The following is a 12,154-nucleotide window of genomic DNA, read 5'->3' on the forward strand; positions in this document are numbered from 1 at the left end:
GTATTCAGATAACTAATTCAGAAACTATTAGCATTCCCTGATTGCTCGTTTTACAGAAATATCTAGTTGTAACATAGTTGGACAATAATCACAAATATAGGGAAAAAACACATTTCACATAATAAAGTTTACACTTGATTAGGACAGAGATTTATCTCATTCATCTTCCAATCCCTCTACAGTTCTAATCAGACTTTCCTTGACATGGTTAGGTACTCAACTTTACTTTTAAAATTAAATATCATAATTAAATATGCTTAAATTGTATATTTCTAGTATATTTTGCCTACTCTGTCAAAGATGTTAGCTTCTAAGACCTAAAATTGAGAGATTTAAATCCACTAGTCACTGTTTTCCCTTAAGAGTAGCAAATTCTCAATCCTTTGTTCTAGGAGTTATTAACACCTATTATTTGTTAAGATATGGCTTAAGTTCCTTCATTTATTGATACAAATAAGAGGTTCTAACCAAAAGAACAGCTTGAAAAATATTATAGATAACTGGATAAATAATTCCATTAAACTGTAATGTCCCTATACTGTTTACCTTATACAAATAAAGGACCTTTTTGGCATTCAACAAAATATTTTATTTTAGAAATTTGAAAGTTGTATAAAATAGACTAAAAAAGTTTCTTCAATTTCTTTGTTATTATGATAATTTAATAGTTTATATCATGAATAACTATCAAAACATATGCTGCTTTCGAACTACATCACCTATATGATGTCAAATTTCTGATTATGACATTCCACACCTTTCAGGAGTAGCCCTGCCTACAATCCTTGCAGGCAAGGCTGCAATCCTTGTAACATGCCACGTATCACAGCTCTGTCTAAACCTGAAGTTTGCATGCTAAAAATATCCACTCTTTCTTGTTTAACTGTAAAACTCCTGGTTATTTGTTAAGATTCAGCCAAAGTGTTGCCTCCTATTTGAAGTATTTCCTGAACTTCTTAAATGGAGCTGATTTCTTATTGCTTTTGTGCACTCTCCCATAAATATCTCTACTCCTGTATTCATAGCACTGTATTATTGCTTATCTCTGCCTCTTCTACTAGACTGTGATCTTCTCAAAACTGATACTGTGACATATTTATCTTTGCACTTCCCATATTGAGCATTGTGCCTATTATATAGTAGGCATTCAAAAATATTTATTGGTTGAATGAAAAATGAATGAATGAAACTTTTTGTACTTATTTGTCACCTATTTACACTACAATGATACATTTACTATATCTGAGGTTAGCAATAGCTGGAAAACGAACCTCAACATAAAACAAAAATAATTGTCAAAAATCAATTAATTACTATTTATTTAGTACATGCCTATCGTTGTCGTAGCCTCTGTTCGTTTCCACAGGGCATTTCTTTTCTATCAGATCTTCCTGTGTAAGTAATGATGTTACAATGATGGATTGACTGGCCTGGACAAAGTGATATTGAGGAGATAGTACTCAATGGGATACCTTCAGAAAGCAAAAACCAACAGAATTATAAAATGTGTACAGACCAACGTGCTACATTCCTCTGTGAACACTAGCATAGGTGTAGGTATACTGATGTCAAATGATATATATCAACATTACATATTTGTTATCTTTTGCTTCTAGGTGTTGTGTCACTTATTCCTTACTCAGGCAACATATGTGTTGTGAATGCATTATAAGATTCAAGGACTGGTCTCAGTGCAAGAGACAAAAGGATATCCTAAGTGGACATGGTCCTGTACTAATGGCCAATCGTGTCTTCCTGGAGCTTACATTCTAGGAAAACAGTAAATAAACCCCAAATTTCCAAAATAATCACCCAATTACACTTGTGATAATTTTATGTAGCAAAAAACACACTGTCTCATATATGTATTTAATTAGAGTATGTAAGCCTTTTTTGTGTTTGAAAGTTTTCTAGGAAGTTGGGAGACAAATATATATTTTCTATGCCAACAAGAAAAGCCACTTACTCCAACTTCAGTTTTAAAATTTCTTCAGGATCCAGTTCTTTTTTTCACAATTTGAAAATACTTGTAATGAAACAGGAGTCACTACAATTGATACCACAGAAATTCAAATGATCGTAAGAGACTACTATGAACAACTGGACACCAACAAATTGGATAACCTAAAAAAAAATGGGTAAACTTATAAAATCATATAACCTACCACGACTAATTCATGAATAAACAGAAAGTCTGAATAGATCACTAATGAATAAGGATATTGACTCAATAATCAAAAATCTCCCAACAAAGAAAAGCCCAGGACCAGATGATTTCATGGGTGAATTCTACCAAACATTTAAAGAATTAACACTGATTCTACTCAAACTTTTCCAAAACACTGAAGGGGGAACAGTCACAAATTCATTTTATGAGTCCAGCATTACCCTGATACCATAGCCAAAGGCACTACAAGAAAACTGTAGGACAATAAGCCTGATGAATATAGATGCAAAGATCCGCAGCAAAATACTAGCAAACCAAATTAAACAGCACATCAAAAGGACCATACACCATGACCAAGTGGAATTTATTCCTGGGATACAAAGACGATTCAATCAGTAAACATGATACACCAATTAGCAGAATGAAGGATGAAAACACATGACCATCTCAATAGATGCACAGAAAAAAGAATTTGACAAAATACAAAATTCTTTCATAATAAAAACTCTCAACAAATTACATACAGAATGTACCTCAAAATAATACAGGCCATATATGAAAAGCCCACAACTATCATCACATTCAACAGTAAAATACTGAAAGCTTTTCATCTAAGATCAGGAGCAAGGTAAGGATGCCAACTCTTAACACTTCTACTAACATAATACTGGAATCATATACAAAGAAGTTAGGTGAGGAAAAGCCATAAAAAGCATCCAAATCAGAAAGTAAAAATTAAAGGTAGCTGTTTGAAAATGACATGATCTTAAATGTAGAAAACCCTAACTTCAAGTACTGCTAGTACTAATAAATGAATTATGTTGTTTCTGGATACAAAATCAACACACAGAAATCATTCATAATTGATACACTGACACTAACATCAAACTCTTCTAAAAGGAAAAATTTTAAATGTTGCCTGGGACTTACCTGGGGGGCAATGGTTAAGAATCCACCTGCCAATGCAGGGGCAACTGGTTTGATCCCTGGTCCGGGAATATCCTACATGCCACACAGCAACTAAGCCCGTGCACCACAACTACTGAGCCTGCACTCTAGAGCCCGTGAGCCACAACTACTGAGCCTGCATGCCACAACTACTGAAGCCCGTGCACCTAGAGCCTGTGCCCCACAACAAGAGAAGCCACTGCAATGAGAAGCCCATGCACTGCAATGAACAGTAGCCCCTGGTTGCCACAACTAGAGAAAACCCCCATGCAGCAATGAAGATCCAACCCAGCCAAAAATAGATAAGTAAACAAATAAATTTATAATAAATAAATAAATAAATAAATAAATAAATAAACTGTTCCTGTTTACGGTAGCACCAGAAAGAATAAAATACTTACGAAAACACTTAGCCAAGGAGGTGAAAGGATTTTACTCTGAAAACTACAGACTATTCATGAAAGAAATTTTAAAAGATACAAATAAGTGGAAAGATAGTCTGTGTTCATGAACTAGAAGTCTTAATATTGTTTAAATATGAGCTACAGATTCAATGCAATTTCTATCAAAATCTCAATGGTGTTTTTTACTGAATTAGATAAACCTAAAATTCATAAGGAACCTCAAAAGATCCAAAATAGCCAAATCAATGTTGAAAAAGATGAACAAAGTGATATCACACTTCATGATATCAAAATATAGCTACAAAAGCTACAATAATTAAAACAGTATGGTGTTGGCATAAAAATAGGCATATAGATGAATGGAACAGAGGAGTGAGTCCAAAAATAAACCACCACACAGTTAAGTTATCTTTGACAAGGGTGTCAAAATATACAATGGGGAAAGGATAATCTCTTCAACAAATGATGCTGGGAAAACTGGATATCCATAAGCAAAATAATGAAACTAGAAACTTATCTTACATCATATATAAAATTAATTCAAAATGAATTAAAAACTACATCATTGACTACGTCAAACTAAAATGTTGCTGCATAGCAAACAATCAGCAGAGTTAAAAAGTCACCTACTAAAGAATGGGAGAAAATATTTTCAAACTGCATATATAATACAGTGTTAATATCCAAACTACATAATGAACTCCTACAACTTGATTAAAAAAATATAATCCAATCAAAAGTGCTACGAAATGGGCAAAGGACTTGAATAGACATTTCTACAAAGATGACATACAAATGTCCAACAGGGATAGGAAAAGATTCTCAACATCTCTGATCTTTAGGGAAATGCAACTCAAAACCACAACGAGATATCACCTCACACCTAATTAGGATAGCTGCTTGTCAAAAAAAAAAAAAAAAAAAAGAGGAGTGATGTCAGCAAGATGGCCTAATATGTTTCTCATTCTCATTCACGTTCTTTCCTCAGCAACAACAATATGGCAATCATCCATGGACAAGAGTGCCTGTGGGACATGTGGAAATACAGGTAAAAGATTAGGAAACCCCAGTGCAGTGCAAGAACAAGGAGAGCCATTTTGAAAAGAGTCATTTGAGTCAGACCCAGGTGGCTAACTCAGAAATAATTCCAAAGCCCTGATAATTTAGCAACACCCCATTTGCTTTTGGTTCTCTCACCGGTACCATACGCCAAGAGACCCAGGAGGAGTCTCACCTACCCGTTCGTCAGGCAATAGGCTTACAGACCTTGGTACTGGCTGTGGACCCTAAAGTTCTCCTTGAGCTAGCTCCATCCCCTCTCAAGCCATGGTCTGGGAGCCTCTGAAGAACACTGAATTGCACAATCACCCATGAAGGAGAGACTCTTGTGGAAGTAAAGGAGTCCAGCAGAGAAGTTCCAGCACATCATTAGAGCAAAAATTCAAGATTGGACACATTGCACAGAGTAGGAGGAACAGCTTGACTTTATCTGCTCCACCCTTCCCCCAAGGGAACAGGGTTTGGTGCCAAGAGATCGCTTTTTGACCCATGACTTCTCCTGTGGGGGAAGAAAGAGTCTGTGAGTGCGTGCCTGACTTCCCCAGCTGTGCAGGATGCTACCAAATAGGAAAAAGGCTCATTTTTCTCTCACCTCAACCTGAGTTCTGAGTTATGACATGCACTGTGAATAACTGGAAAACAGAAGCCAGGGCTCAGAAAGGGACATATCAAGGGGATATGGATCTTATTAAACAATTCAGGGACTCCATCAGGAGGCAAACCCATGAGCCAGTGGGGACACCTTGCCTATGGATCCCTCTAGCTGGACCACGGGCAAGCTTTTGCAGATGGCTAGTGAGCATTCACAGAAATCTGGCCTGATTCTGTGGATCTGGAAAAGACTACAAACTTGAGCATTTGTCACTACCCTCGGGAAAGCAAGGGTCTACAGGATTGAGAGAAGTCATACAAGCTTAAGAATTCTGCCACAAGAGAGAGCGAGAAGTGGAGCATGCATATCCATAGAAAGTATAAAAAACCTTCAGAATCCCTAGCAGGTCTGAGGAAAGGTACTTCTCTCCTGAAGTCAGTCATGAGAGTAACCAACCCCAAAGACATGGAGATCTGTAATTTACTCAGAAAGGAATTCAAAATTTTTAGGAAGCTGAAGGAGCTACAAGAAAACACAAAAATTAATTGAACAAAACCAGGAAAACAATACATGATCAAAATGAGAAGTTTAACAGAGATAGAAATTATAAAAAAGGATCAAACAGAAATTCTTGAGCTGAAAAATGCACCTAATGAATAAAAAATGCAAAAGAGAGTTCAAGTAGAAGAATCTGTGAATTAGAAGAGAGGATGCTTGAAATTTATGTAATCAGAGGAGAAAATAAGAAGAAAAATTCAAAGAGTGAAGAAAGCCTAAATGATCTATGAAATATTATCAAAAGAAAAGAATCTCTAAATTACTGGACTACCAGAGGAGAAAAGAGAAAGATAGGAATAGAAAGCTTATTAAAGAAATAGTGGCTGAGAACTTCCTAAATCTGGGGAGAGATCTCAACAGTCATGTTCATGAAAGTCATGGGTCCCCAAACAAACTCAACTTAGAGAGATCTTCTACAATATGAATTACAATAAAACTGTAGAAAATCAGTGACACATAGAGAATCTTAAAAGTAGTAAGAGAAAAAAAGCTTGTAACTTACAAGGGAACTTGCATAAGGTTTTCAGCAACTCTCTCTGGAGAAACCTTACATGCATGGACAGAGAGGGATGTTATATTCAAAGTGCTGAAAGAATAACACTGCCAAGCAAAAGCATTCTATACAGCAAAGCAGTTCACCAGAGGACTTCAGAGGAAGGCGAGATAAAGATGTTCCCAGACAACCAAAAGCTGAGGGAGTTCATCACTACTAGACATGCCTTTCAAAAAAATACTGAAAGGAGTTCTTCAAGTTGAAATGAAAGGACACTAATTAGTAACATGAAAACATGAAAATGTACAACACACTGGTAAAGGTAAGTATATATTCAAATTCAGAATACTCTAATACTATGGGGGTGGATTAACCATTTAACACTATTATAAAAGTTAAAGGACAAAAGTTTTAAAAATAACTATAGCTACAATAATTTGTTAATAAATACAAAATATTGAAGAGGTAAACTGTGACATCAAAAACATAAAAGGGGGGCTTCCCTGGTGGCACAGTGGGTCTCTGCCTGCCAATGCAGGGGACACGGGTTCAAGCCCTGGTCTGGGAAGATCCCACATGCCGTGGAGCAACTGGGCCCGTGAGCCACAATTACTGAGCCTGCGTGTCTGGAGGCTGTGCTCTGCAACAACAGAGGCCGCGATAGTGAGAGGCCTGTGCACCGTGATGAAGAGTGGTCCCCGCTTGCCACAACTAGAGAAAGCCCATGCACAGAAACGAAGACTCAACACAGCCATAAATAAATAAATTAATTAATTAATTTAAAAAAACATAAAAGGGAAGTAAAAGGGAATATATCATAAACATATGTAAACCGAACATCAGAGCAACCAAATATGTTAAGCAAATGTTAACAGTTCTGAATGGAGACATAGACAATACAATAATAGTAGGGGACTTCAATACCCCGCTTTCAACAACTGATAGATCATCCAGACATCAAATCATTAAGAAAACACTGAATTTGAACTATACTTTAGACCACATAGACCGAAGAGACAGAGACATATACAAAGCATTCCTTCCAAAGTAGCAGATTGCAAGTTCTTCTCAAGTTCAAACAGAATATTCTACATGACAGATCATACATTATGTCACAAAAACTGTCTTACCAAATTTAAGATTGAAATCATATCAAACATCTCTTTTGAGCACAATGACATGAAAATAGAAATCAGTAACAGGAGGAAAACTGGAAAATCCATAACTATTTGAAATTAAACAATACACTCCTGAACAATCAATGAGTCAAAGAAGAAATCAAAATATATCCTGAAAGAAACAAAATCAGAAATGCAATATACCCAAACTTATGGGATGCAGCAAAAGCCATTCTGAGAGGGAATTTTATAGCAATAAATGCCTGCATTAAGAAAAAAGAAAGATCTCAAAAAAAAAAAAAAAAGCTAAATTTACAACTCAATGAACTAGAAAAAGAATACACTAAACCAAAAGTTAGCAAAATGAAGAAAATAACAATTATGAAAGCAGAAATAAAATAGAAGAATATAAAAACAATAGAAAAGACTAAAGAAACAAGGAGCTGGTTTTTAAAACATAAACAAAATTTAGAAAACTTTAAATAGATTAAAAAAGAAAGAGAACTCAAATAAAATCAGAAATGAAAGACAGGGCATTACACTGATACCACAGAAATACAATGGATCATAAGACACTGCTATGAACAATTACACACCAACAAATTAGATAACCTAGAAGAAATGGATAAATTCCAAGAAACATACAGCCTACCAAGACATAATAAAGGCCACATATGAAAAACCCACAGCTAACATCACAGTCAATGGTGAAAGGTTAAATGCTTTTCATCTATGATTAAGAACAAGACTAAGGGTGACCACTCTCATGACTCCTATTCAACATAGTACTGGAAGTCCTAGTCAGAGCAATTAGGCAAGAAAAAGAAATGAAAGGCTTCCAAATAGAAAAGTAAAAGTAAAACTGTCTATTTTGGAAGATGATATGATCTTATATAGAGAAAAATCCTAAACATGCCACCAAAAAATGTTAGAATAAATCAATTTAATAAAATGCCGCATATGAAATCAACATAAAGAAATCAGTTGTGATACTATGCAATAGCCATAAGATATCTAAAAAAGAAAGAAAACAATCCCATTTATAATAGCATTGGAAAAAAATAGTAAAATAGGACCAAATTCCACCAAGGTGGTAAAACATCTGTACAATAAAACTCATAAGACATTGATGAAAAAAATCTGTAGAATACACAAATAAATGGGAAAATATTCCATATTCATTAATAGGAAGAACTAATACTGTCAAACTGTCCATACTACCCAAAGCCACCTATAGATGTGGAAATGAATATTGGTACAGCCACTATGGACAACAGCACGGAGGTTCTTCAAAAAATTAAAAATAGAACTATCATATATCCAGCAATCCCACTTCTTAGTATATATTCAAAGGAAATGAAATCAGGATCTCAAAGAGATACCTACACTACATGTTCGTTGTAGCATTATTTGTAATAGCCAAGATATGAAAACAACCTAAGTGTCTTTCTACAGATGAGTAAGAAAAAGATGTGGGACATATATACAATGAAATATTATCCAGCCATGTAAAAGAAGGAAATCCTGCCATTTGCAATAACAAAAAATGACCTCCAGGTTATTATGCTAAGTGAAATAACTCAGAGAAAACAAATACCATATGATCTCAGTTACATGTAGAATTTAAGAAAGACAAACTCTTAGAAACTATGAGTAGAATGGTGGTTGCCAGTGGCTGGGATTGAGAGAAATGGGGAGATGTGAATCAAAGGGTACAAACTTCCAGTTATAAGATGAATAGTTCCGAGGATCCAGTGTACAACATGGTGACTATAGTTAATGATATTGAATCATTCAAAGTTACTAGGAGACTAGATCTTAAATGTTCTCATCACAGAAAACAAAAGTGACTATGTGAAGTAATGGAAGTATTAACCATCCCTATTGTGGTAATCATTTTGCAATAGATACAGGTATCAAATCAACACATCATATATTTTATTTATTTATTTATTTAATTGAAGTATAGTTGATTTACAGTGTTGTATAACATTGGGGTGCATGCATCTTTTTGAATTTTAGTTTTCTTTGGATATATGAGGTGTGGGACTGCTGGATCATATGGCAACTCTATTTTTAGCTTTTAGAGAAGCCTCCATACTGTTTTCCATAGTCGCTGCACCAATTTACATTCTGAACAATTCACACTGTATATTTTAAACTTACACAATGTTATATGTTAGTTAAATCTCAGCAAGCTGGAAAACTAAAACATTTGCATCATGTTCACAAAAGAAGCTGGTTTATAGTTTTATACTGAGACAAGTATTGGGACCTATGGTATACGCCACAAAAAGTAGATGGAATAATTTAAATGGCACTGTGATTAAATGGCACTGGTTTTTAAAGATCTGGTAATATTTCTGGGTGAAGCCTTTTGGACCAGGTATGTTTTTTTGTATTTTAATAACTATTGTCTATATTGGTCCTATGATAATTGGTCTATTTAGAATATCCGTCTTTACTAGTGTCAATTTTGGTAAATTTCATAATGCATTTTTGTTTATTTCTTCTTATAGTTCATGCTGATTTACTTTAAGAATTGTTGTTGTTATGTCATTTGGTGCAAAAATACTCAAAACTGGAGTTTTTGTTATGATTTGTACTCTCCATGATAACTATAAAATGCTCTTATTTATCTTTAAAAAAAAGGTAAGTGTTGGTGAGCATACGAAGAAATTGGAACCTTTAAACAATGTTGGTTGGAAGGTAAAAGGGTATAGACACTGTGGAAAACACTATAGAGGTTCCTCAAAAAAATTAAAAGTAGATCTACCTTATGATCTAGCAATCCCATTTCTGGGTATATTTCCAAAAGAAATCAGAATCTCAAGGAGATATCTGCACTGCCATGTTCACTGCAGCATTATTCACAATAGCTAAGATATGGAAACTACATAAATGTCCATCAAGGGAGGAATGGATAAAGAAAATACATTATATACATACAATGGAATATTATTCAGTCTTAAAAAGGAGAAAAAAATTCTGTTGTATGTGACAACATTGGTGCACTTGATGGACATTATGCTCAGTGAAATAAGCCAGACACAGAAGGACAAATACTACATGATATCACTTATATGAAGTATAGAATAGTCAAACTCATAGAAATATAAAGTAGAATGTTGGTTTCCAGAGGCTGAGAGGAGGGAGAAACACGGAGTTGCTGTTCAATGGGTATAAAGTTTCAGTTATGCAAGACGGATAAGCTCTAGAGATCTGCTGTACAACACTGCGCCTACAGTTAACACTACTGTATTGTGCACTTAAAACTTTTGTTAAGAGGGTAAATCTTATCTTAAGAGTACTGACACTTAAAAAAAAAAGAAAATGTAAATTCTGATGAAAATAATCAGAACTTTATACATATAATTTTGTAGTTGAAGAAACACTTCAAAATCTTAAGAAAGTAAGCCCAAATGTTCTCTTTTGACAAAGTCCATTAACTTTCTATATTCAGAAAAGTAATATTTAAAATTAATATAAATTTGTTCTTAATTTTCCTGAATAGCACATGATATATTTACCTGTGTATTCAAGGTGAAATCCAGCAGCAGAAACACTGATGTCTGATTGAAAATTTAGATATAGATTATTAGATGTACTATTCAAAAGAGGGGGAATTGTTGTTCCTGAAACGATAATTGAAAAAGTAGTTCAGTGATCACATAATAAGTATTATTAATAAAACTAAGTTAACTATTAATTAGCCAGTAAGTTATCACTGAAATTATATATTAGTAAAGTGTTTTACAAAATTTTTAAGTAAAAATATTTCTCACATATTTGTCTTTCATATTACTGTTCTTGACTATCTCCAAGGAGACAGACCTTCGAGAGCACATTAGATTGCTCCCTAAAAATAGGTAGGAGCAAAAAAAGAAAGCTGGTGAAAATCAAAGCAGTAAATTTTACTAGTCACCTAAAATAAATATTTTGAATTTCATGTGGATTTCAATAGTTCATGTACAAGCTAATAATAAACTTAGTTTTAAAGTCTGCATGCGATTTTTATGGTATAATAACAAAATTTTATATGGGCTTAAAGATATATTCATTTATTGGCCTTTATTATGATATTTAAATATATACATTTATGTTCTATACCAGGTCAAGTACCTTGATGTTTCTTACACCCTGACAGCAAAGCTGGTAGTTAGCATTCAAAAAGATGCCAATTATGAACTAGTGTCAGCCTTGTCTCTTAGCAAATGCTTTATAATCGTGTTCTTCTGAACTTCGACAGGAAATCAACTTTAATTATTCAATTACTGAGTTGAATATATAACATATCTGCTTGAACCAATTACTTCTTGACTATTTGACATTGAGTAATAGTTCAAGATCCTTAATTTTACAATTCAAGCAGTTTCAAAAGACAACAATAAAAATAACTGTCAACGGTCTCAAGATAAAGTTCAACAAACATCTGAGTTGATAGTGTTGCAAACATTTTTTTTTGTAATTTTCTAGCTACTTCACACTTTACACAACTCTATGAACCTTAACCACTGAGCCTTCTATAAGAGAAACCAGGACAAACTCATTAAAGAACACATGATTGCTTTTTTTTTCCCCCCTGAACTTGCTCTGTCTATAGTGTCCTAACTGAATCACTGAAGACAGAGGTAAACAGAAACTCAAAGGTCACTCAGACTGCCTTTGGTCTCTGAGGATCTTAGTGATTAAGAGCTCTGACTCTGGAGTCACACCAGCTGGGTCCCAGTCTCATTCTAACATTAGCTGTACGACCTCGGACAACTTAATTTCTCTTAGTGTCAATCACCTACCAGGACTGCTAAAAAGATCATT

The 12,154-nt window shown here is 34.4% G+C and overlaps 1 protein-coding gene across 2 annotated transcripts in view; it reads right to left on the reverse strand.

Moving 5' to 3' along the window:
* CSMD3 (CUB and Sushi multiple domains 3) overlaps positions 1-12,154 on the reverse strand; it is a 1,079,985-nt gene that overhangs the window by 144,893 nt on the left and 922,938 nt on the right. For both annotated transcript variants that reach the window (XM_030875636.2, XM_030875634.2), the window contains one exon: positions 10,870-10,974. In XM_030875636.2, coding sequence (XP_030731496.1) covers positions 10,870-10,974 — 105 coding nt within the window. The remainder of the gene's footprint in view (positions 1-10,869; positions 10,975-12,154) is intronic.

The sequence above is a fragment of the Globicephala melas genome, chromosome 17 (genome assembly GCF_963455315.2).
Source record: "Globicephala melas chromosome 17, mGloMel1.2, whole genome shotgun sequence".
Lineage (NCBI taxonomy): Eukaryota > Metazoa > Chordata > Mammalia > Artiodactyla > Delphinidae > Globicephala > Globicephala melas.